Source organism: Alosa pseudoharengus, unplaced genomic scaffold, assembly GCF_046254945.1.
Source record: "Alosa pseudoharengus isolate Yale_2024_CS ecotype anadromous, Long Island Sound unplaced genomic scaffold, YU_APseudo_1.1 YU_APseudo_1.1_scf_4, whole genome shotgun sequence".
Lineage (NCBI taxonomy): Eukaryota > Metazoa > Chordata > Actinopteri > Clupeiformes > Clupeidae > Alosa > Alosa pseudoharengus.
This window is the reverse complement of record NW_027468774.1, coordinates 17,317,987-17,345,321: the sequence shown is the minus strand read 5'-3', so window position 1 is coordinate 17,345,321 and position 27,335 is coordinate 17,317,987. Positions and strand designations below refer to the sequence as shown.

The 27,335-nt window shown below is 41.7% G+C and overlaps 3 protein-coding genes across 3 annotated transcripts; all 3 read right to left on the bottom strand.

Moving 5' to 3' along the window:
• Positions 1-852: 852 nt before the first annotated feature.
• Positions 853-3,333, bottom strand: ndufa4a (NDUFA4 mitochondrial complex associated a). The gene is made up of 4 exons (XM_076265063.1): positions 3,192-3,333; positions 2,174-2,262; positions 1,894-1,954; positions 853-1,182 (listed from the first exon to the last, which is right to left on the bottom strand). The coding sequence occupies exons 1-4, from the start codon at positions 3,231-3,233 to the stop codon at positions 1,126-1,128; spliced, it is 249 nt and encodes an 82-aa protein (XP_076121178.1). The 5' UTR covers positions 3,234-3,333; the 3' UTR covers positions 853-1,125.
• Positions 3,334-4,291: 958 nt separating this feature from the next.
• On the bottom strand, positions 4,292-13,142 carry slc35b1 (solute carrier family 35 member B1). Its single transcript, XM_076265061.1, has 9 exons — positions 12,581-13,142; positions 10,724-10,827; positions 10,287-10,417; positions 9,756-9,786; positions 8,874-9,034; positions 7,876-8,002; positions 7,200-7,306; positions 5,879-6,032; positions 4,292-5,735 (listed from the first exon to the last, which is right to left on the bottom strand). The coding sequence occupies exons 1-9, from the start codon at positions 12,700-12,702 to the stop codon at positions 5,683-5,685; spliced, it is 990 nt and encodes a 329-aa protein (XP_076121176.1). The 5' UTR covers positions 12,703-13,142; the 3' UTR covers positions 4,292-5,682.
• A 2,051-nt stretch (positions 13,143-15,193) lies between these two features.
• fam117aa (family with sequence similarity 117 member Aa) lies at positions 15,194-27,255 on the bottom strand. Its single transcript, XM_076265060.1, has 8 exons — positions 26,735-27,255; positions 25,202-25,344; positions 21,577-21,672; positions 20,153-20,266; positions 19,069-19,185; positions 18,263-18,389; positions 17,889-18,060; positions 15,194-17,627 (listed from the first exon to the last, which is right to left on the bottom strand). Exons 1-8 carry the CDS (start codon positions 26,844-26,846, stop codon positions 17,357-17,359), a joined length of 1,152 nt encoding a protein of 383 aa, XP_076121175.1. The 5' UTR covers positions 26,847-27,255; the 3' UTR covers positions 15,194-17,356.
• Positions 27,256-27,335: the final 80 nt, after the last annotated feature.

Sequence of the window (27,335 nt, the reverse complement as noted above, 5' to 3'; positions counted from 1 at the left end):
TAAAGTGGATACATTTTGGCCTATACTGTCCAGGCAAAACAAATTAAACACCATAAACTATATATTTTCTATAAGCATATACCCTCTAGAGGAGATATAACACCATTTAAGACATTTCCCATCTTCCTCTATGCCATGCACAATACATTGCCCTCTATTCTGTAAAGGCGAATCTAGTGTAAAGTGGATACATTTTGGCCTATACTGTCCAGGGAAAACAAATTAAACACCATAAACCATATATTTTCTATAAGCATATACCCTCTAGATGAGATATAATACCAGTTAAGACATGTATTATCTTCCTCCATGCCTTGGACAATTTGTTTGTCAAATGTTGCAATTCGTTTTGGGTCACTATACATTAGCTATACATAATTACATTATGCCCTGTTTGCCCATGTTAACAAACAATTTCAAAAAACTTAATACATTTTTTGTTTGTCTTGATGTAAGTAATCAACTCAGTAATTTTCATGGTGATATGTGAAGGTTAATTTTTTTCCCCTATTTGCGTGAGAAAAATACTGTATAGGCGCATGAATAGGGTATATTTAGGTCTTTTTCTAAACTTCCCCTATTGGGATTCTTCTGGGCTTTTTTTCCCTTACTCAGGACATATTGAGGATACAAAATCAGTTAAGTTTGCTTGTGTTGCAATTTGTTCAACCCTTTCTCCTAAAATGACTGGACTAACAGGCATAGATAGATAGATACTTTATTGACCCCCCCAAGGGGAAATTCAAGGCATAACTTAACAATGAACAATAATGAATAATGAAATTGTAAACGAAGTAGTCCACCTTTAGATTTTAGGCCATACAAACTAAAATGAAAACCCAAACATCAATCTCTGTTTCAGGGAGAGAATTCTCCATTTATTGCTGTGAATAACCATGAAGAATGAGAAAAAAACAGATTTAGAAAAGCTTAGGAATTAAATAGGACTTTCAAACGGGACTTGACAAAGTGTTGTGCGATCCAGCTTCTTTAAATAGTGCCTGGGTTGGAAGGGGTACACAGGGAGAGATCTCCATTCCATGTAGGAAGCCTTTTAGTTCAGATGTTTTTTTTCTCAGCCTTTGGTCCAGCACTGTTTTTGAAGCAGTTGATCTGTGTAGGAATTTAATAGTCAGGACCTTCTTTCTTCAGCTTTGAGTAGTCCAGGTTCACACGGTAGAACTGCAAAAGCACAAAAAGGTGAATTACAAGCAACAGAATGGCAAATAAATAAATTAATAAATGAGACAAACTGAAACAACTGTGGCGAAAAAGACTCAGTGCCTATGAAGGAACATGGTTGGAAATCATCCAAGTGCCAAAAACATTAAAAGAACACCTGCACAGCCCTTGCAGACTTTACAACATGGACTGAAATCCCTACACTTGAATCAGTTTCATGTGATCAGCAAAGAATGATTGCTTGATTAGATTTGTGACTATTAAGCAAATCAAAAAGCCAGGTGAGATAATCCACAGCCCTCTAGAGGATTATAGATTAAAGCTGGTCGATTCTGGCTGGATTTAGCCAAGGCAGTCCTGCTTCTTGCCAACACTACAACGTGGACTGGCATTTGCGGGCATCAGAGCTTATTCTTCTACTACAATTCTTTTACATACTTGTAACTTCTAGTATATAACTCGTGAACATTTTGAATTTTGTTACAGTAAAGTTATCGCTACAACTAATTGAAATATTGTTAATTCTCTTGAGGTCTTAAACCAAAAAGATAAATAAATGGAGGATCTCAGGCCTCTTCTGTTCTCCAGTGCCTACTTAGTGTCTGGGGAGAATTATGGTACGGGCAATTCCTAATGACAATTCAGTGGATTAACAAAGTCAGAAACCATGATTTTAATCTCTATGATGTTCATGTACAAGTTCTCCAATACCTTGTACTGCTGAGTTGGAGCCATTTTGTTCCAGGGCTCAGGGTTGTTCGTCTTGTCCCAGCTGAGTGAGTGAATGAATAAAATGATGGAACAAATGAGTTCACGAGTGAATAAAAGGATGCAATGTACCAAAACATTAACCATAAGTCAATATGGTTGCATGGTGTATAAAATAAAAATTGACATGAAGGCAGTGGCACACGAAGTCAAAACAATAATAACAAAAAAAAGCCTGTCTGAAGATGTTGAAAGAAATGTTGGAGTAATGCAAAAATCTTACCAAACGTCAGGACTTCTGAGGCCCAGCCTGGCCAGGTAGGTCAAACACATACCACAACCACCACCGATGAAAATGAACAGGGGAATAAGCTATAGTAAAAGAAAAGAGGGCAACATGTTTGTGAGCTCTTATAAAAAATGCCACTTGTTTCCATTCAAACGAAGTTTATCAAGGACCTTTAGCCTATTACCACTGTAAATTAATCTGGCTTGATAAATGTCACTTCGATCCAGAACTGGGCACAAATCAAGTCAACTTACAACATAAGGAAAGCCAATCCAATCCAAACCACACAAATGTGGTTTACTTACTATTTGTTGAAAATAGGTTTGCTTTGTTCTGACTCTAGTGAGTAACTCTGTTCTCGTTACAACCGACTTGTCCTTGAGGTCGCCAACACCAACGAGTCTCCAAGGCCTTTGGCTGCCTGGGAGTTTATCGTTAGCCTATTAAGTTTAAGAAGCTAGCCGCTAATACTAACGGATAATGTGGTGAAGTCATGGTTTAATCGACTTTGGTAGCTAATTAATCTATTAAAGATTAAAACATTTTGTGATATTTAATGCCACATCACATATACACTGTTCACACGCCACAGTTCCAAGTTGACATTCACCATATTCAGCGATGATTTTAAAGCTAACGTTAGCCATCTAAGCTAACTATGTCTAAGTGGAGGGTCCCGTCTGTCTACTACCATTTACCTGACGTGACCCCAAGCCAGTGTCCTACTTCAACTTCACTTTAACTAACACTATAACAAAACTAAGATGTGCATATTTAGAGATACACATACAAACTGTCGTCAAAATATGACACATTTATATTAGAACAGGAAGTTAAAACAGCCAGCTTCTGGTCAAAACTTACTGACGTCAACTAGCAAGCTAAATGCTTACTCTGGTTAGCAAGATGGTTAGCTAACATCACTGCCTGTTACCATCGTGTTCATATCTCTCAATTCCCGATACAATTGTCACTGTTAATCGTCAGACTTTGTCCCCAAACCATTACTTACAGCTGGATGGCTTCTAAGCTGTTTGCTAACCGTAGCGAACATGTTTATCTCTCGAGTAGATGTCCCACAATGTGCAGAATAACACGGCCTTATCGGGACCGACCCACAGTAAATTTGGCTAGGAGACTGTTGAGGAAAACACGTTAAACAGAATCATGGGTCCCTTGCAGTGCCTGATCAAATTTAATGCTAAAAGAGAGGCAACAGAAATAGTTCTAGTATACATATATTCTTGATAGATAGGGATTACCTTAAAGGTTAGGTGTAAAGTTTTTTAGGTGTTAACTGTTCATATTGAAAACTGTATTTATGTAGGCATCGTCTATGGATGCCTCTGAACATTATTCTGAAATTACCATAGACAGTAAAAAAATAATTTACACATAGGCATGAGAATCGACAGTACATGTTGTTGATAGCTGTGAAGTTCTGGAGTGGATGTGCACAACCAACATATCAAGCAGAATTGCTTCACAAAACCCGTTTAAATGATTCAATAAATAGTAAAAGATGAACACGCACGCAGGCACATATTTCTTCCTAGACCCCCCCCCCCCCCCCTTTTATATAAATTTGTATTTCAGATGTTATAGGTCTATTTTTACATTACATGTGTTTATGTAATAATAATGAATTGTTTTCACAAATTAGTTGACAAAAATATTTTTTTTCTTTTAATTAAACATTGAAATGGTTTTATCCTCCATCAACAATAGAATATCTAGACTGTGCAACCATCTAATTCAGACTTTTCTCCTGTTTCTAGGAAGCATCAAAAACTCCAAGTCCAAGTGTTGCAAAGCGATTTCTTCTGAATCTGCTGACTTAGAAGTTTTCACACTCCATTTAGTCTCAGCTCATTTTGTTAATCAAATTGTCATTACCTTGTGATTATCCTCACACCAAACCATATTTTTCTCCTAAACTTTAACTTAAGCCAAACCATTAACCTTTGAGTCACTTAACAGAAATTAAATAAAGTTATGATTAACAGTGCATTGAGAGCGATGAAAATAAGGTTTGCCCATTAGGTTAAGTTTAGAGCAATTTCTTACATTATATGGTCATTAAGTTACATAAAAATTACACAACCACAAGACCCTTGTCCAATCTTGATTTAATGTCAAGAGGGCTTTAGACTTCAGACTGGATGTTGTTGGCAGGTTTGCTTAATGCTTTTGGCAGATATGAGCAAGAATGAACAAAGTTTAGACATACATGGATTGTATATATACTCCCTTTTCAAAACATGTAGTTCCTCTAAACTGTACTTCTCCAAAAGAGAAAATCATTTATTAATTACTTGGGACATATACATTCTAAATATGGATAGGACATAACCATTAAAAACAGTATAAAAATAATCAAGCAATTCTATCCAGTTTTTCATTTTTATGCAAGTTCAAGGATGTAGACAGACAGAAGCGCAATGACTCAATGCCTTCATATTGAAAGTAAGAACTACAAATAATATTTTTTGTGGCATGAAAGGGCTATATCTTCAAAGAGATGAAAAAAAAATCCATCTGGTCAGGTGGCTTACTGCATCCCATGTTTTAAGGGTAATGAAGAGCCACAGTTCACCTTTTCTGTGTGCTTTATGATTACAGGGAATGCAACAGCTATCAGTGAAGACATTTGAGAGATCTATGCAACACCTACAAAGGACAAGGACATATGCCCCCCCTTTGACTGATTAGAAAAATGCTACAACAGGTATGATGTTAAGACTAACAGTACAGTTGTGTACGCGTACAGTTCAAGATATTCTCCGATCCCAGTCTATTTGATAGTACTTTAAAAAGTTCCTTTTATACACAACAAATGAACAGTTACATGATGATACAACATGTGATTTGGTACATTTTCAAGCAAGAGTGGATGAGTCCCTTGCTTGACTGAAGAAGCTGATACAGTGAGGAAGGATGCATGAGACCTGTAGTCTTTGAGACCGGTAGCCATTGCATTGGAACTACATTTCCCCAGATACGCCTGTTGGGATCTGGGTTGACCTGGAAGTGGACAGCTTGTCCATGTCACACAAGGCCCGTCGGCACTACACAAATTCAAGAGAGACCATTCGTCTTTAACCGGCCAAATTATTTCAGATGAGATGAATCCTTGCCCAGCACAGGGGCAAAAAAAAGGTGCAGGAAGTGTGGTGAGGGTCCAATGAACCTCACCAGAAACAGATGCCGGACTTATTTTTTGTTTGTGTGTTTGTTTGTTACCATGGAGCATGGCTATGTGTGATCCAGAAGAAGGCAGACAGATTGGATCACTGTCTGTCAGTCCATTGCACATGCTTTCTGTCTTTCTCCATTTCTCCGCACACACACACACACACACACACACACACACACACACACACACACACACACACACACACACACACACACACACACACACACACACACACACACACACACACACACACACACACACACACACACACACACACACACACACACACACCTCCAGCTGACAAGTGTTAGTGCATTGTCTTCTTAGGCACCTTGCCGAATTTTGCATCCAGTCCAAGACCTGCAGGTCAAAAACAAAACATACAGATGTAACAACGCTGCGCCAGAACAACTAGCCACCTCCATAAAATGATAAAAAAGGAACACAGAGAGAGAAACACTTAAAGCCACACAGATAGATGCTTTAAACATTCATTCACTTACCCATGAACACCAAGATGGTTCCAGTCCACTGCATGTTAGACATAACGTTGCCAAACAGCAACACAGAGCCCAGGATGGTGAAGAACTTCCTGGTAGTGGTGATGATGGAGCAGGTCAGGGGTCCAAAGTACACCACAGTCATAAAGATGAAGGTCTGAGGGAAGAGGGTGAAAAGGATGCCATGTGACACCAGCAAGAATAACACACCTCACCAGCCAGATGTCATGATTGATGAATGGTTTAGACCAGAGGTGGGCAAACTGCGGCCCGCGGGCCGGATCCGGCCCGCCAAGCACTTTCATCCGGCCCGCCGAGCATTTCATTTGGTTATCAGACGACGTTGGTTAGCTTTACTGCAAACTGCTTTTCACTCTTCTTAGAGAACGTTTACAATGTCAAAACATCATGTTAAATAGAGATAGCATCATGTTAAACTAAGTTAACTCTTAGTTATCTCCTTTGCAGCAGATCTAACGTGAACATTATGCGATCCATTTAATTGGGAACGCGTCTGCACTCACGAGAGGGAGAGAGAGCCGCAGGTTCCAGCTGGCTTGTCAATGTTGATAATTGATATCTCCTTCTTATAAGAAACTTTTAAAAGGAAATCATGAAGGCAACAGTATAGTTCCCACTACTGACCATTTAAAAACCGTGAGGCCCAGCCGTAGGTACAGCACTAGCCATAGCGGAGCAGGCAGAAGATCATTGAGAAATAAACGTGAATTAAAGCGACTGTCTTAAAGCGACAGTGCACAATTTATACATTAAACAGTATAAAATTAGCAGTATGTTTAAGCAATTAATATTTTAAAAGAAATAGTTTTCATACTAAATTATAGGCTATAAAAAATGTACAATAAACAATTTTTTTAATGTGTGTGTGTGTGTGTGTGTGGGGTGTGTGTGGGGGGTTGTTGTGCGGCCCGCCGGCCAATTTTCAAAACCCAATGTGGCCCTTGAGCCAAAAAGTTTGCCCACCCCTGGTTTAGACTCTATTAGAATAACTGGCTGAAAAATACTTTCTATTTCACTTTATCTGAACTGTATGAAGTGTGTGTGTGTGTATACACATTATGTGAGCGAATGAGGATGATGTGCATTTTATATGAGCACAAACAGCAAAATATACATGCTGTCAACATGATACAATGTGTGAGTCTGGGTCAATAAATGACACACACACACACACACACACACACACACACACACACACACACACACACACACACACACACACACACACACACACACACACACACACACACACACACACACACACACACACACACACACACACACACACACACACACACCTCACCTGGCCCAGTGCACTTGTAAGTCCAAAAAGCATGATGTTATAGATGATACCGGGATAACGATCAGTAAAACCCAGGAAGTCCCAGATCTCACCAGTCCACAGCACCCCTGAGCACAACACACAAAGCGAAAGGGGAAATAAGCAAAGAGGAAGTGAGGTTTTCACACACAGTTCCTCTACCTAGTCCACAAATTTTCACAATAATCATGTTCCAGGCCAGCCCCTGACTGTATTTCCATCATTATTCTGGGCCATGTTTTTAGTACAGTCACCTCAGCAATTTCCTCTTTCATCAGATTTGGAGACACAATAGACTGAAATGATTAAAAGTCCTGTGGAGCTTTGCTGCCACCTGGTGGTTGTGAGGAGCAATACATGCTGCCACAATGCAATACAGATATTTAGCCTTAAGCCATGTCGGAAACCAGCAGTTTAGCCGAAATTACTTTTTCCATTAATGTCAAAACAAAAAAAAAGAGCTGTATGAGATATGTAGCTGTATTAGTGGTATTAAACTTTCAAATACCACCTGTCCTTCAGAACTAGTCTATGTAAAAAAAATACTCTGCAACATCTATTTCTGAAATCCTATAATATAATAACAAAATCCATACATAAGCCTGTAGCTAGGAAGCTAAACAGCAAAGCAAAGCCAATCACTCCTTAGTTGTCTCACCTAGACCCAGTACCAAGATAGACCACAAGTTGACATTGAGCATCATGTGATTGGCTCCTGTTTGGAAGCGTGCCCTCATGTGATCCTGGGCCACGCCAGTCAGACCGTCCAGGGTCAGGGACAACAGCTGCAGCAGAGAGAGAGCACAGGAAACACAACTACAGTATGCATGTATCCGAATGTTCTGGGTATTTCAATGGCACAGCCACTGTAGTTTATCCTTTCAGTCTGAGGACCTTAATCACTGTTGCGCACTCAGGGTCACAGAGAAGAGCAGTTGTGTCTAGTGTTTCATTTTCACAACCAGTGCTTACGAAACTTCAAAGTTGCCCTAAAATACTACTGACGGATGTTCTGTTTGCACTTAATGAATAACCGACTGGGAGTTTTCACGTCCGTACATAAATATGAACTACTACTTTTATTCGTCTGAAATCTCAAATTATAATAAAGGTCTGACAATCTTCTGTTCACATTCAGTGCGAAAAGAGCACTCCATGGAAGAAATGTCTTGTTTATGGCACAAGAGAAAAAGACTATAAATAAGTAATCTCTATTTCAGAGGAATAATACATTACATAAGATCCCAAAGCTCTTTTATCATTGTGAAGAGGCATAACCATCACTGCCTTTGAACATGCTGCTCTGGGGAATTCCTGCGCTTACTGTTTACAGAACAATGATCCCTACGAGAATAAAGCAGGGCACTGAGGCAGTGATGCTTCATTTCCAGTTTTAATGGTGATTAGCTCAACATGACTGTGCAACTGGCCGAATCCGCTGTAATTAGCGCGATGCTAAAATCCAGATCGGCCTCACATTTATCTTTGTTTTATCAGTGCAACGAAAAAGCAGCCAAGGAGGTGAATAAGTGAGCTATTTGGGACACTCCCTCAGGGTAGTATCAGGTAGCAGCTTTTGAGGGGGATAATTGTGGGGTATTTTGTTTTTGAGACACAGAATCTAAAAGTAGGATCGTAAACAGAGCAACCGCTCACCAGTAGCATCTCTCCAAAGCCGAACACGTGGTCGTCCACAGCTGAGCCACCCTTGTTGGGCTTGTAGAGGAACAGGGCCACACCGGTCACTATCAGCACCACGCAGAGGTACTTGGCAAGAGGATACTTCTTCCTTAGGATCGTCACACCCAGGATCATCACTAAAGAAAAAGAGACATAGAGCCAGCCGAATGAGCAGTGCGGCCTTATTCCCAATGCAATGCACTGCATATGCAACTAGAACGTCAGTTGACTCAACGTCAGTTAACACATGGAGACGTGTGTTTGCACAGGCTGACATGGCCGTTGGGCCAACATGATAAGCCTGTACTAAATGCGCCCATGTGTAGCACTGAGAAAAAATGTCTCGTGATTAGTCATCTCTGGGGGAACCAGAAATCATGCCCATCTACTGGGAGTCAACAAAGCACAGGACATGTTGATGTCTACAAAAATGTAAAATTAGTTGTTGCTGTGACAGTCTTGGGACACATATGTCTTGGAGCAAATGTTACCAGGCACTAATAATACATGAAAAACTGGAAAAAATATGGATTCCTGTGTGTGTGACAAGGTCATCGGTCACCTCGACTTTGTTTGTCATGTTGGATAACTGCATGGCACAAGAACACACACAGTTCTGGGGAGTACAATCATACTTATATCATACACAAATAGACACTGACAACATGCCTTGTATTACTGTAATAAACATATGAATGCCTAGTTCCACAAAAGCCTGATTTTGAAAAAAAAAACTTTTTTTGTGGTACGTATAGTGCTGATGTATGAAGTTATCAGCCTAGCATCCATCATACTCAAGATCAAGAAAAGTAATTTCCTTTACTATTCCACATATTACCACTTGTGATAACCACTTACCTGGGATTGGCTTGCAAGATTTCCCCAACACCTTAAAACATATACATGAAGGGGATAAAGAACAAGGAATGTTTTTATTAGTACATCACTTAAATTTGTACTGTACAGTGTGTTCAAAAACTAAAGTGGAAAGGATCAGGGAAAGAGAACATGTTATGTGGGGAGGGGGGTGGTTAATTTGAACAATGGGTCAAAAGGGTACTGTGAGAAATCTGTACAGAGTAGACCAAGGGACACTGAAATTCATAATAGCATGGGTTCCAGCATAGATATATATAACTATATGTGTATACCTATACATATATATATATATATATATGGGTCCTATATACCTATCTATGGGTGCCAGTCTTATTGCATTCACATCCACACTGCACAGGCTTGACTGCAACCACCCTCACAACCAATGCAGGGAATGACTTTTACATGCAGTTTATTAACTGTTCATATTTTGTTTCATTCCTTGACAGCATGTGTGTATATAGACAGACTTAGGTCATCTAAATCATTTGAGGTAAAGACAACACTCACCTGTGTGGGGTAATTCACGTACAGCAGGGCTGAATTGCTGGACACCATGGCACCCAGGTATGACAGGGAACACGCCCCGTATAGCCAGCTTTTTGTGTGGTCTTGTCTGGAACCCTCAAAGAAATGAATCACTGGGGAGGAGAACAGAGGAGAGAGATGAAAGCGATGAGCAAGTCTCGTGCACAACAGAGAAGGGGAAAGAGGGCCAGAGTAGGAGAACACTGTATTGGAGTTAAAGGAGAAAGAGTAAGGATATAATGCATAATTCAGGAAAGTAACATGATGCACTCAATCCACCGCTCCTTTAACATATTTGTTTCAATTTTAGAAATAGTATCCCAATCTACTGGCTCGGCATATGGTGTATATAAAAATAAAAAGATAGCTTAGACAATAGCATAGGCACACAGACACAGGTGTCCGGAAAGATCACTTACAGAGTTTGGCAAATGCTGCATTGATGATACACTGGATGAACACTAGTGTGGTGGCATAGCGAAACTTCTCCTTGGACTCTCCCTGGCCATATTCTCCTCGTGTGCTGAAGGGACAATGATATTGTTATGGGGCTGTTAGGAATGAAAAATCCTGGAACTACAAAAAAAACTAGAAATGTGTGACCTACAGAGTTAGCTGATCCAAGCGCTTGACAATACCTATTTCCGAGAGAAATACCCTTCTGTTGAGCCGCAACTTTGTTGTATCATGTATCTAACTCTGTCTGCTTCTGTACGTGTGTGTGTGTGTGTGTGTGGGGGGGGGGGGTATATATATTTTTTTTTCCTGAATATATTAATTTCCAAATTAAATGCCATAATGAAAGTAAGATGAAATGTATAGTTAATTTGTAAAGTGTATTTTCTGCATAACTTGGTTGGTTTGAATGACTGACTGACTGATTTTGTATATAAAAAATAGTTAAGATTGTTTAAGGTCCATCTGCAGGAGGATAGGTAGGCTATGCACTTTTTGTTGTTGATTTTGATGTTTTCTTAGGTTGCTTGTGTTTTGTCTAGTGTTTTGTCGATTTGCATGTTTGTTTGTTGTCGTAAATTGCAGGTCGTTTGCACACCGTACTGAGTTGATCTGATGAGAATGGCCCTTGTAAGTCGCTTTGGATAAAAACATCTGCTAAATAACTTGTACAGGTTTTTTAACAGTATGGAAAGATTTCAGTGGACTAGTCTATTTCCACACAAATAAAAAGGCTGTGGTTCTATGTCTACTTTCATTTGAATTTATGCATGCGGTCACATAGTCTCTGCATGTAGTCACGTAGCTGCAAGTTAGAGAGGCATAGTGACAAGATATAAAGTCTCTTTCACACACACAAATAGGAAGACTGTGGTTCTATGACTGCTTTCATTTTGTCTATACTGTCACATAGTCTGTGCATGCAGTCACGTAGCTCTGACAGCTAGTTTCATGTCCCATCCTGTAATGGGTTATCAGCTTTGGGTGTATATGATTTTTTTTATCCTCAGTAAATGTCATGCCGAGGTGAGTTTAACAGGTGTCACCATTACCAGTATAGGTCTTTATAGGTTGTATTGTAATATGCTGTAATCAATGAATGTTACCAATCGCTGCCAGACCCCCTAGCATTTTGGGGGGCCCAGATTTATTTTCTGTCATTTTCTAGCAGCACCCCTGTGTGTACATGTAACATAGGCATAATCCTAAAAACACGGGTAACCCCTCAGCTTTATGTAAGTATAACCATCATGTCTGACATGCATAATGCCTAGGAGTTACTAAGCAGTGACTTTAAAATAACCAGTCATACATTCGACTAACGTTACGGGTCCCTTGCTGGCTACTAGCTATCAGACTATATGTCAAAAGTCACCTGAACGAACACGTGCATTTACAAGAGAAACCCAGAGTAATGCTTATTTGCAAGGGTACGCAGACATTGTGAAGATGTTATTTTACAGAGAGGTGTACAAAAACGAATTGTATTATTGCTTGTTCGGAACTACTGGTACAAGCAAATGCTAACGTTAGCATTAGCTAAAACCTACAATCATCAACTAACATCGGCCGATCTAATAACGTTGGGTTTTTTGTTAATAGTTTCATGCGCAGAATGTCACTACTGTTAACTACAACAACATAATGTTATTTTAGATTGTTAGCTACACTATCGCTTGGTAAACTGAGCAAGAGAATGAATAAATGTGCCTAATGGTAAGTTCAGACAGCTGGCTCGTTGAGATTCAATGAAACCTGACGTGTCTTCTCTGACTTCTATTGTGTGAGATTACTAGCCATGGCGCGCTAATTCAACTTACATTGTTTCTTGGAGTATGCCATAGTAGAAATAACATACAAACACTCCACAAAAACAGACGATGAATCGTAGTCTTTCATTCTGCCATAACGGCGACTTCCCGTCTCCCTTGCCTGTGGCCATGCTGTCGTCTATCAGTGCTGGTATGGACACAGACACCGCTCCGCTCCCCTGGCTCCTCAGACCCACGTCTCGCTCCACTATCCCCGCTGTCACAAGTCCGGAAATGATGATACCGATAGGCACCCAAAAGGGTAGCCAACAGTCACTATGGATGCGTGTTTATATCACCGCAGTCTGCTTGCAATTTTCCAATTTTCCTCGTCCTTACAGAAATGTTTTTCTTTTGAACATAAGCTCAGCTAGCTTTGCAGGCCCACTTTTCATGTTAGCTTTTCGTAACAACAAATGTTCTTAGCGTCTTTCTCTTGGCATAGCGATGTCCTTTGGTATTTATTCTCGTAACAGCATTTTTACTGACATAATGCCTATAATACTATTCAAACGCAACTTGGAATGTTTTCATCGGGGGGGAAGCGCGTCAGCGATTAGTGGAGATGAAGGACCAAACAACGCAAGGAGCCAGAATGTGCCTGTGGTTTTTTGCAGACTGGTATGCAACGTTCCGAAACTGAACACACGCAATGGAACCGTATAAAAGGTGTAGGTTTTTGAACATTCTAAGTTCCGCAACAATTGAAGGTTCTAAAATTCTATGTTGAATTCAATGAACCCAGATATTCTTTAGAACGTTCATTTCTCAACATTCCCGTCACACTGGTGTGACGGTACTCCTTTAAGGGTTAAAAATGGCTCATGTAAGGCCTTTGTCTAAAGTCGGGTACGACTCCTATGTGCAGCTAACATTACGTTTGCTTTCAGTTTCTTTTATTCGAGTGATTTAGTGTAGGAACCACATGATGGAAACAAATACAGACTGAATATATAAATGTATTTTGTCTAGGATTGTTCATCATACGAACATCTGTACTTCTAAGCATTTTAACTCATTGTAAAATAAAGTTTGCATTAAATTAACCTAATGTTGAGAACAAATGCACAATAGTTTGCGCTTAAAGTTTTGAAATGGCACTCTCGCCGGACAACTGAAAATATATTAGGGTCTTTCTTTTTAAACTGGCGCTTTTGATTTTTTCGTGTTGGGATGTGGAGAATGTTCATTGGCCCACATCGCACATATATACTTAATCCCAGCGAATGAATGACTAGGGGGCGGTGCTTCTCGTGCGTACACGTGCTTTGGAGGAATGAAAACAACAGAATGGTGTGTAGGCTACTATATCAAATTACACCAATTTGGACATGATGAACACATCACATGGTTGGAAATAGATGAAGCCTGAACGAGGGGAAAACAAGAAAATGTATTAATGGAAAACATATTTTCAATTCCAAGAAAAAGAGTGTTAATGTTCAATGATTTCGTTTCTGCCAAGAACAATAGTTTGTTGTAGGCTACACTGCATTTGTGAAAAGTTTAAGGAGCTAGTTTGAGGATGTAGACAACCTGCCATACCTGATGACTTTATAAAATATTCTTTCTTCAAACTTGAGGAAAGTTTAATGTACACAAATCAATAATGTGAGCTTCAGTGAGGGCTATTTGAGCAGACTACTTGGCATTTATTTGTATGTTAATTTGTACAAATATGCATGTTTAGGCCTATGAGATGAAGGTTAAGTTGACTGTATATGTTTGAATTAATTCAATAAATGTTTCGTAAATGCAAGGCTACATATAGGCACACACTATAAACAACAGGGTGGTATATACCATCATGATAAATTATCATGTCTATAGCCCTACCCTGTCCAGACAGATACGTTTTATAGCCACAAGCGGTGATCCTCGGGGTCCAAGAACATGGTGCGAACCGCCTCAATTGGGAAAAGGTTGAATGTTTTAACCACTTCAGCAGGTGGAAGAGGACCATTTGAATTTTAGAAATGTTATGGAAGTTTGAACAACAAAATTAATTTTCAAGATAAACCAAACCATGTCAGAAGAACTGAGAAAAACATGTTGCTGCTTCTAGTGACGTGGCTGATTTGTTTGAAATTGGATACATAGCTTCTATATGTCATTACGAATGAACTTACACCATTTCATTAAGACTGACACATAAAACAGGTCACTCTTATGCAAAACAGGTCACTCTTATGCTCACTCAAATATTGGCAGCTGATTAATCAGTCAGTCTTCAGTCTTAGTGATTCTTGAAATACTGAAAGTGGTGTCAGTTGCAGGACCTCATATGGACAGGTGCATCCAACAAATGAGGTAGTGATGCAGGGTGTCCTGTCTCCTGAAAATTGAAAGTTTACATCAAAAATATATAGGCTAATTAAATGCTAGATTTTGGCTTTAAATATCCTTTACTAGGTGGCGCCACTCCACAAATAAATCATCATGATTTGGGGGAATGTGCCTCCTAGAGGCCAGTTTGCCATTAAAACACTAATTTGGTCACAAACCTATTTTGTAACAGCCATAGAATAACCAACCATCCCAAGTTTCATGTGGATTGGTCAAGTATGACATTTCCGACCAAAGATGAGGTACCAAAAAGGTGAAAAATAACAATGACCAATAATAATAATACGTTTTATTTTATATACCACCTTTCAATGCTATATATCCACTGAAGCTATGTGAGAATGCTACATGACCACCTGCAAACACCTGAGTTAATAATTTCCTCATTCAAAGTCGAAGCTTCAAAGTTAGGAGTCTGTCTTTTATTTTTTGTCAAATGACTAAAATTATTAACACAGCTGAACTCAAGACAGGACACACATTTCCAATATCTGTAATACATGAAAAATATGCTGTACAGAAACTTGGAAGACAACCTTGAACCACCAATGTGTAAACATTTTGAAGCAAACCACTGATTGTATGGAGAATGCAAAGGATTATTATTTTTTTCTCAAAACATAATCTGAACTATACATCTACAACAGTATATACTTGACTGAAATGTTGCGCTCTGAAGGAACAGTTCAAACTCAAAGGCAATGAACAATACTGAAGGATAAGCTTGCCTTTATATCCAACCATGACTGCACCTTCAAAGGTTCTGTTTTTCAATTGAAGAATGAAAATGGTAGGTTGTGGAAAACTACCACAAGATTAAGTGCTGTTGTTCAACAAACAGAAATAAGCATACCCTCTGACCATACAGCCTTGTTGTACGCTATACTAAATCTAGATTTGTGAAAAAATATATACAAAAATGTATATTGTATTACAAATGCAAACGCTAAAGTGAGCACTAACAATGACAACTAAGAACAAAATATAAATTCTTACTAGCTTTTCCAACATGGCTATACTTATAACTATGGTCATATTCTTTCATGAGGCAACCATACTGACAAAACGTGCTTAAATAGATTCTTCAGATGCTAAGATAGAAAAGTGTAGCCCTCACACTGAACAGACACCTCTAAAAATTACAAATTGTTTTATGAAATGTCCCTTTCATATTTTTGGTTTTTAAAAACAATCATCATAAACACCCCATAAAAAAGAATAAAAGGCACCAAACAGGTGTGTCTGTAGGCACAGTAACCAAAGTTACAGCAGGTGGCCACAGGTTTCACAAAGCAATGCTTACAGTCCTCACAAATGTGTCATTAACTAGGCCAAATCATTTAGGAAAAAACATTTACATTCCAGACAGCATTTTAACAGAATGATCATAGATTAAAAAAAGACTCATACCGCATACTTTTCAACAACTGAATAGCTTTTGTGGGTTTGATCGGACTGGGTCAGCAGTTTTATTGTGATCCTTTGACTCCTACTACTACTACTACTATGGCCAGTTACTGCTGCTCTGTGTCTTACCTACGACTTTCATAGCTGTGAATTTCACCTCAGAGTTTAGCTTATGGTTACAGGTGAGCAGGGAGGGATACCGAATACACTCAATGGACAGCGAAACCTGACCAAACTCACCCTTAATAATGAACAACCCTTTCTGAACTAGCCCAGGATGTTCACAATGAAAAAAAATATATAAAATACCCAATTCAGCAGGGAGCCGCCCAGCCCATGTATTTTCAGAGGCCAGTCTGCTAGCACTGGAGTTTCATAAGAGGCTTTCACTATAGTTCTGCTTGAATCCCATCACTCCCAGTCTGTGCCGATTCTTGCTGGCAGAGCCATTCCCATCTGCCACCATGAGGTTGGCTGTACCGTTTCATCATAACAGCTTGATTGCACGTCATGAGGTCTGGTCTACAGTTCGTTATGTGCCAAAAGGATAATCAGGTCACGTGTACTTTATGTCTTTTACTGTTTCAGAAAAATAACACTCTATTGTAGAAAATGACAAGGGCACATAAATATCTGTTCTTGTATAAATGAAAGAAACGTTACAGTTCTCTCAAATTTGCGAAGATATTAGGAGGAACCAACGTCCAATCTATAGACACAAAAAGGACATGAGGAGTTTGTCCTGAGAAGTATACACCATCTAGTGCTTCAGCTCTATGTGGAGAAATCTTCCACATGTATCCACTAGCCATGCTGCTGCTCGTGATCGGTTTTCTAGGTGTAGTCATTGGGTTTTTTTTATCCTCTGTAAGGTTTGATATATTTTGGAAGCAATAAGTTACAGTATCACTAGTGATCCAGATGTCCATTCCTAGGGGTTTCTATTCAAAAGCTGTGTGGGGGGAAAAAATATGCCATCTTTCATCCATTGTCCATCAGTCCACTACTGCTCCAGCTGTGGTTAACTCACTGCTACATGGTTGAGCTGGTGGGGTCTTGGAGGGGCCCGCTCAGGTAACCACCAACCACATGCCCCGATGCTGGGCAAAGGGTGGGGCTTTGTCCTGAGCAGCCAGTGACAGGCGAGACGGAGAGGCCGCGGAAGAGCAGGTCCATGGAAGGGAGGAGGGGCTTGAGGAGGCTGACGGGGCAGAAGGCGGAGCCTCCGTGAGGGGTGAAGTTGACTTTGTTGGGGTCGGGGCAAGAGGGGGAGAGGAGGAGGGGCTCCCCCTGAGAGGTGGCTCTGTAGAGAGGGACAGTGAACCAGACCAGTGAGGAGGGAATGGGCAGAGGGAGAGAGAGAGAGAGAGAGACAGACATTTTGACAAGGTCAAATTCTGATTCGACTACTGAATTAAAACAACGTCCCATGATGGCCCACTCGCCACTCCCTCAAAACACAAGTTCATTTGATTGCACGGTGAGGTGTAATCTAAGTGGAACAGTTCTAAATCTCTGTAATCGTGTGTGTGTGTGTGTGTGTGTGTGAGAGTGTGTTACTCACACGGCCTCGTCCCACACGCGCACTTTCTCACAGCCCTCGGGGGGCTCCCTCTGGAAGGCGTAGGTCTTGTTGGGCCGCGGGGAGAAGGAGGGCAGGAGGGAGGAGAGCTGCACCACGTCAGGCGGCGGTGAGGGAGAAGGCGAGGGGCACAGGGTCCCACACACCACCATGTCTGAGAGAGGGAAAAAAAGAAAAAGAAAAAACATAGATATTGTATTGCCCACTAAAGACAGTTGCCATCAATGCATCTGCCACAGCAAGTCAATGGGGAGCTTCAATTCCAGCCTAAAAAACACTCTAAAATTCACAAACACTGTGAACCACATAAATGTTAATTGTAAACATCTCAATGCAACAGCTCTATTCTCACTCACCGGGGTCAGTCATTGGACAGGGGGAGTGGGAGGGAGAGAGCTGGGCAGGAGAGGGGTCGCTCTGAGGGCCACTGCTGCACCGCTGGGATGGGACAGGGGCCCGGTGGCCATCTGGGACGTCCAGAATCTAGCAGGAGGGAGGGAGGAGGGAGGGAGGAAGACGTACACACAGAGTCACACAGAGAGCCACTCAACTCTCCTTGGTTGGTTTATTCAGACAGTTCTAATGCAGTATAGTATAAGTATATATAATTTTTTGATCCCGTGAGGGAAATTTGGTCTCTGCATTTAACCCAATCGGTGAATTAATGAAACACACTCAGCACACAGTGAACACACAGTGAGGTGAAGCACATACTAATCTTCTGCTTCAACGGCGGCGCTCGGGGAGCAGTGAGGGGTCGGGGCTCGAACCGGCAACCCTCCGGTTACCAGAGTGCTAACCAGCGGGCCACGGCTTCCCACTAATGCCACACTGGTAAAAGCGGAGCAATAATGTTGCACATCTTGCAAATGGGTTGACAACTGTATCCCAGATCGCACCTTGTTTGGCATGTGAGAACCATACCGAAGAGCTCGAAGGGTTACAGCGGCCGGAGACGAGAGAGAAGCTAGTGATATCCAAATAGGGCTATTAAGTCACAGGGCAGTATAAGGGACACGTTTGGTGGTAAAGCGAGACAGCGCACAACTACTGCCTGTCTAGAAAGCATGCGAGTCTGCAACAACAGCACGATCAAGCACGCGAGTCTGCAACAACAAGCGTACTTCTTCAAGTGTACAGTGTGAGTGTCTTTTAAGCTCACCTGGTGTTGTTCTTCTGGCGCCTCAGACACAAACACTCCCTCCAACTCCAGGTTGAGCCCCTCCACACTCCTCCTGAGTCGTGGGGCCAGGCGGTTCAATGGGGTCAGTGGAACGGTCTGTACGGAGGAGGGAGACGGCACAGGCATGAACAAATAGTTTAGTCTGTATTTATGTGAGCGTATGCACATACAACTGCAACAGGACATCTGGGTAATTGGATGCATGTCTGAGCCCAATGTATTTGTGTTTGAAATTCCTGCTTGTGATACAAAAAAAGCAACAGTTAATGAATGGTTACTTGTAATACCAGTCATGTTTTATGTTTATAAGTTTATGTTTATAGTTCTTAGCGGTCACTAGAATTTAACAGAGTAAAGTTCTTAGCTGATACTAATAATGAGGAATCACAGGCAACAAGAGTGGTGACTGTGAGCTCTTAGTGTTGATGGACAACAAGAGTGGTGACTGTGAGCTCTTAGTGTTGATGGACAACAAGAGTGGTGACTGTGAGCTCTTAGTGTTGATGGAAGGCCCACACAGCAGGTGCTCTTTAGAGGGCTGCAGTGAGCGAGAGGGGACGTACAAACGGTTTGTGGAATAAACACAGAAAGGTGTTCAGAAGGGTCCAGCAAGTCTCCTGTAGGCCAGCGTGAGGGATCTGAATGTAATTCCAGCTAACAATGCACTGCAATAGTCCAGTTTGGAAAGAGCCATGGCCTGTACAAGCAGTTGTGTGGCATTTCTTAGATAAGGTCTGATCTTCCCAATATTGTATAGGGTAAACCGACATGACTTGTGACTGAGACTACATGCTCAGAGAAATTTAGTTTTAATAATATACAAGTGCATATAGTGTCTGTGTGCGTGTGTATGCGGCTACGCACACACAATTGTATCTGTGACGGTATGTGAGTAAGTGAGATGTCAGGACTGTGACAGAAGGTCCTAAGAAAAGCCAGGCCATTTTTAAATCTGTTGCTGGGCTAATCAACGCAACTGCAGTTAAGTCATACCACAAGAATACACTCCCTCTCACACACACACACACACACACACACACACACACACACACTGTGGGCATACCTGTGTGGCTCCAGGGGCATGGGTGCCAGGGAGTGGGTGGGAGGGCCTTTCACTGCTTCCCGCTGGAGGGGCGGGCCTAAAGCGCTTCTGTAACGAATGGCGTAGCTTGGCTACCTACAGGCGACAGGGGAGGCCAATCAGTGAGAAAGCAGGAGCACGGCAGAAAAGAGGTGCCACCCAACAACAGCTAACAGCTCCACTCTGGCCGGTGGGCCAATACCTCTTTTCCACAGCCATGTTGTAGTCATTCCAGTCATACTGTACGCTTTCATGCCAAGTAGAGCTGCTTTTATCTCCCTGCAGTTGTAGGCTAGGTGGGGATTCCCAAGATGGTCTACATAACACCAGGGCCACTAGATACATCATGCAAATAGGAACTATAAATCTAGTCTTAACTTCACTTTGTTTGTTTTTTTAATCGTCTCCTTGCTTGGTCACTTTTCTAACTGTTTGAGAAGGTCGGTCCTGTCTGTATCAGCAAACTGCAACAAGAGGCTCGCTGTTATAATGGATTTCATGTTGTTCATATTGTTAATGTCTACATTTGGTAACAATGGTAACAACATACTGTATATCCAAATGGTACAACATAAGATTAAAACAGCAGTGAAAACATCACAAGCTTTATCTATACCTGCTTAGATAATGCACCTGGCTATTACTCCTCACTGGTAGCCCAACAAACAGAGTACAATTTCTAAACACAGCATAAAAGGCTTGCTGATGTATATAAACAATACAGTCATTAATGCAGTCATTATTCAGTATTCAGAAAACACTACCGCCAGAACAGAACACACTGCCAGAGCCCTCTAATCTCCAAATGAGATTTATTCATGATCCTCCAGTCAAAAAGCCTTTAAGCAAGCACAAATATGTCCCCAAGGAGGACCTGCAGTTACTGGACCTGTTACAGTTGTGCTCATAGGTTTACATACCCTGTACATACATGCACATGCTAAAGTTGATTTAAAAAAAGGAATTAAAAAAATCATCTTTTAGATATTGATCTTAATGCCTTAATTAAAAACACGAGGAAAAAATCCAACCTTAAGTACACCAATTTTCTTTGTGAATGTAAATAAATGTAAATCGTAAATAAATAAATATTCTTGCTTAAAATACAGGGGCCATAAATAAATTCCCAAAGAGGCAGGCAGATTTTTATGTTTAAAGGCCAGTTATTTCATGGATCCAGGATAGTATGCATCCTAATAAAGTTCCCTTGGCCTTTAAAATTAAAATAGCCCCACATCATCATATACCTTTCACCATATGTCACGATTGGCATAGGGTACTTTTCATAAGATCATCTCTCAATGCAAATCAAACCATCTAATTAGGCTAACTGAAATAAAACCATGCCAATCTCTAGGTAGCCAGTAGGAGAAGCCAGTAGGAGGAGCGCGAGGAGAGGCACTCACCTCCCTCAGGTGCTCTGCGCTGCCCCAGGATGCTGAGCGTTTATGGCCCCCACCTCCTCTCCTCCCTCTGCCCTCCTCAGCCCAGGAACTGGGAGTCTGGGGAGAGATGGAGACAGAGAGTGAGTGACAGAGAAAGAAAAAGAGGGAAAGAGAGAGACAGAAAAAGAGTGGAATGATTTAGGTAATGTGCAGTCCTACAGACACCAGTAGATATGTGGTTCCTCACGGCTGAGTAAATCTACATGATGGATGAAACAAAGATCATATTATGTACTACATACATACATACAAACAAAGGTCATGTAAGTTCAGAGTTCAGACTCAGAAGGTCTTGCCATGTTTTCTGTATACACACAGCAGACTAGCTGGTTTTACCAAAGGCTCACAGACCACTGCCAAAAGAGTACACTTTTTGTTCCAGTTTTAAACATATTAACAAAACTACATGCAACATTAGAAATTACAAAATAGATTTTGAATTTGTGAACTTCAGATGCATGACCTGAGCTTTTCAGATGAATGACATCAGTGTTTCCAAACAGATTTGGTTTGACAGTAAATTGGAAATGTTCAAATTGCTACTTCGACTTCTTAACACAAAATAGAGGCTAGGCTACTGATCAATATATAGATGAATATGAAGACACCTGGTTTTCGGCAAACAAGACGACTTGAAACAGTTAGTTGTTTTTCCCCTAATCTCTCTGATGAGAAATGGCCCCAAGACGTCATATGTGAATTTAGGACAAAAGTGACACAGTTTTGCAAAAACAACCACTCACACCTGTTTCACAAGCACAGCTGTGTCAAGACTCGCATAAACACGATACTGATCACGATATGCCTGCTGCCTTTTTTCACAACACACACACACGCATGCACGCATAAACACACACACACACACACACACACACGCACGCACGCACGCACGCACGCACGCACGCAAGCACTGTTAAATTCATTCATGCATTTAAAGGGGCAATACACTCCACTAACCTTCTGAAAGGTTAGCTAAGTAGCCATAGTCAAAAAGACAGGGACAGGAAGAGAAAGGTGTAGGTAGGTGTAGTTGTAGGTGTGTGTGTTGTAAAGACAAAGAAAAAAAAAAAAAAAAGAGTAGACACCACAGACATACCGACATGATTCTCTGACAGTTCTCTACCCACAGGCCCTCCCCCAACACGATAGGAACCAACTGGAAGAGGTTTTTCCGGAACAGGGGGTCCCCGCTGCCTGTTGCCCAGACCAGGCGTTTGCTTCTCCAGCCCTGTATGTAGCCTGTCACACACTCCTAAACACCCTCAGGTAGTGAGTCAGTGTCCCAGTCCTTCCTCACAGTCCAACAGACAGGAGGTTGCTCAACAGAACAGTAGATGATGCCAATTGCAGAAGCCTTCTTCCTCCTCTTCTCTACTCCTCATGAGGCATTCAGACCAGATCTTCAGTCCGTCCTGTTTCACAGAATCTTCAGTCTGCTCCACAGGTGTCCTGGGTCTTCTCCCCAGAGTCCAATCACATATGGACCAGCTGTGGCCAAGTCCATGCCGGCAATAGAAAATTAAAAAAAGAGAACACCCCAACTCCTCTCCTCTCCTCTCCTCTCCTTCTTTCCCTCCCTCCTTTCCCTCACCCCTGCCCGTTCCGCCTGCTGAAGTGTCCAGTCAGAAATGCCGTGAGGTGCTGAATAGTGAGGTCATGAATCGCCGGGCCAGTCTTAAATTTGACACGCACATTAACATGAGAAATACAAGCGCTCACTGCACACCACCCTCAACACATCTCCACCCACTAGCTTCACCTACAGCATGCTAGAGAAACTGAAGGAGTGAGCCATGATGCCCTCCTCCCTGGCTGTACTGGTTATGAGATTGTACACCATCATACAGCCCCCCACCCCCCCAGGATCACGGGACCCGTTCCTATAAACAGCCATGTACTCCTCGTCCCAGGAGACAGGCGACGCGAGGGGGATCAGGGTAACGTTTCACTCAGTGCTCCCCCCGCGGGGTGTGAATGTGTGTCTGTGTGTAACAGAGACTACATGTTTGTGTGTATGTGTGGATCTGTGCAAGAAATAGAGTGTGTGTGTGTGTGTGTGTGGTGTGTGTGTGTGTGTGTGGGGAGGGGGGTTAGGGGGTCAAGACAATGGCATGTAGAGAGGGTGGCCGGACAGTAGAGAATGTGTCTGGGTGATGTGCAGTGCATTACACAAGCAGACGCTTTTGTGTGGCGTGTGGGGACCGAGTGACAGGACGCTTGGAGCAGAGGCGGGGAGGGTGGAAGCAAGGGTGGGGGTATAGACTGGCTGAGGGTTAGATGCGGGTTAAGCTAGGGCTGAGTAGGGTGGGGTGGGGTGAAGAAGAATTTGGGAGGTCACAACGAACAAAACAAAACCGTCTCCCCGTTTGGCATCTTTCCAAGTATGCCTCTCTGCTCTGCTGCCACTGCTGCTGCTGCTGGTGGTTCTCTCTTAGAAGCACCTGCAGAGCAAACTGCAGACACACTCCACAAAACCTCACGCTCCACTCCCGTCACCTCTTTAAAAACAAATAAAACAGCCACTCAAAGCCACAGGCTTTTTACATGTACCAGTTTCAAAGAGACCCTCATCTGCTGCAGATGCCATGTTGGAGCCATAGCTGCCATGATGGGGCAGAAAATGGCTGCTTTGTCAGTGGCATTTCAGTTTTACACTAGTATGCAGATTGGGGCTTTCCCTTCCAAGGACTGGTAAACACACTTGGATGAAGGCTCGGTGAACATGATATATAATTTGTGTCGAAAAATAGAACATTTATCAAGGACCCGTAGTCATACTCAAAACATCATACTCCAAACAGTGCTGAGAGCCCTTACTGTGCTACACACAGCTTTGGATAAAATATCCAAATAAATAACATTAGCATGAAGTAGTATTTAGCCTTCCAGAATACTAGCTGTGTGCTGCAAATCACATTTGAAGTTTTGCAGTGGATATTGATGACTAATTGCTAAACTAATAGCTAATTCATAGTAGAAAAAGGCCAGTGTTGAGTGTCGTTTGAATAAAAGTCTTGCAAGCCTAAAAGCTGGAACAGGCAGCAAAAGAAATGGAAGGAGCTACAGTACATTAAAAGTAACATAAAACCACACATGCTATCTGACTTAATAGTACACCAGATACTGCCCTTGTGCATGAAGAAAAAATCTCAATATTTGATACCTATCTAGGCATCCTTTTCCCCTCTACACTGTCAATTGTAAAGACGTCTATTAGCTCGTACCTTGGAGTCCCAACAGGTAAGCTAGAAGGGCATGGATGCATGCTGTCTCAAAAACACCACTGCAAAGTTATCGACTACATTTACAGAACCATTTCCACCCAGTATCCATTTCACCTCTGACTAATTACCCACCCAGTATTCATTCCACCTCTGACATGTATAATGTCGTTTGAGTCCTGGTATGGAGGAACAGTCAGTGCTCTGTGTCTGCTCATCTTCAGATATTGTGAAAGAAACCTTTAGTGGTAGTAAAGATGTGTGGGTCTTGCTATCAGGGCAACTCTGCTGGTATTTGTCAGGGCAACAAAGGAGGTACCTGGCCAGCACCAAAGCAGGCCATTGAGTTTGGTTATTAGGCTGACCTGTGTAGCCTTGTCGTTGACACTGCCAACATGCATGCCCTCGGGCTCCTTTGGCCACTGGCCTTGGAGGTAGGGGGCCACCAGCGCGTCCAGAGACAGTGTCCGGCGGAGGGAGGGCTTCGGGGGCCTGGCCTTGTTCCGGTCTGTTGGAAGGAAGAGAGAGAGAAATAAGTGAACTGCAGGCTGCAAACAACAGTAGCATAGTCCTTTCATAAAAGTAATCCTTTATCTATATGTAATCTTCTCTCATTAAACTGCTTTAATCATTTTCCTTTAATCACGCAAATGTTACATGAACATTCCTACAGCAATCTGAACATTCTCTGTGTCGCCATTCAGGACAAAGACACAACTGGAAAGACAATGACCTTTAACCTCTCCCCTATGTGGTTTGGGGGTCCTATAGTCCAGGTAGTGCTGTTAATAGCTCGGGAGTTGCTGGCAGGTGGAACTTTTCCATGTGACGGTCAACAGGGGTGGGCTAAGTTACTCAACACCAAGCAAATGCTTCTGTTTTCCATTTCCAGCCCCCAACCCCACACACAAACACACACAATCACCACCACTAACACCCCGTCCCTTTCTGTCATGCCACAAAACAAGACATAAAAATAAACCCAGTAGCTCTGAGCATGGGGTTACGAAGTGGCGGACGTCACTGAACAGTCAGTGAGGTGATCCGGTGGGTCAAGGGAACAAAACAGAGGTGGCCTTGACTCCCAACCTCACACTCAGTGTGTGGCACATGCTGCAGTGGTCAGGAGGTCACTCTCAACTATGTGAGAAATGCCCACGCATCCAGGTCAGACGTGGAGTGCTTTTGGCACTTTGGTTTTGTTTCGCTTTTGTTGGACTCAAAAAAAAATCCATTGCAAACATCATTAGGCAACTGCTTACAAATTCATACGAGCATAAAAAAAAATATTGTAGTCCAAATGGCTAGGAGTCTGTCAGCAACTGAGATATACTGGGAATTGCATTAACCATGCAGTCAGCATCAGAAATGTGCAAATGTGGATCTGTTCTTGGCAGAGATTATGTGGAAACTACTGATTAGCAGTTCAAAGATTTCGTGTCATTGAGGGTCGGACAGAGGGTAATATTGGGTCACTTTTGTGTGATGAATGTAAACTGTACAACTGTAAAGATCCATGACATCATTATTTCCTCAACCACTGTCAAAATCTCTGTTTATATTAAATCATAAACTACCCCAAACAACTGTACAATTCTACATTGGTGAACACACATACACAAAGATCCCCACTTGGTTCCTGGGTGGGGGGTGGATGGTTTAGAGTAGACCAAAAATTTTAGTAAAACTAGTTTGTTGATTGGCAATGAAGCACATGCATCCCTCTGCTCTACACAGACACACACACACACTCATCATTTATCAATTTCTTACATAAACACTTTCCATATCAACTTGGAGGCCCTCAAGCATAATTGCCCTGATTAATTCAAAATAAAGGAAATGAAACAGATTTTTGAACGTGTCGAGTTGTTTTAATGAATACTACATTTTTTTACCTGCATCTTTGGACTGTGGTAGAACTTTGTTGTGGAGCTGGAAAGGAATTGTGGCACGAAGAGGCTGCAGACCAGGGTTTCCTCCCCGCACCATTCCGTTTCTACACGACATTCCAAGTAGAGTAAGTAAAGCCGTCGACTAAGTTCCACGTAAAATTTAGAAGGTAGTAAAGTACCTTCTGGCCTCAAGTGTTCATTTGTGAAGTGACAAGCTTTTACGCCATCTGTTTAATCATTTCTATTATTTTCTGTTTAACGAGATTCTATCATTGACTAGAACAGCTTACAAACTTGAGGGCTAACGCCAGCTTGGCTAAGTAACTAGCTTTAGAGCTAAGTTAGCCAACTTCTTTGTGATAGTATTAGCGAGATTTTCACTACGTTTCACTTGTGAGGAAGACCCAGTTGTAAAAATACGAATGTCTGCAAAAATAACTATGAAAATCCCGATTGATATACTCAATCAGTTACATTCTAAGGAAGACATCTCACCACTGTAACGTGGGGATAGTTCCAATACTACAAACTCTAAACTGACAACAGTTAGTCAGTCTACACATACACATACATACTCGTGTCCAATTTTCTTACAACTGGGCGT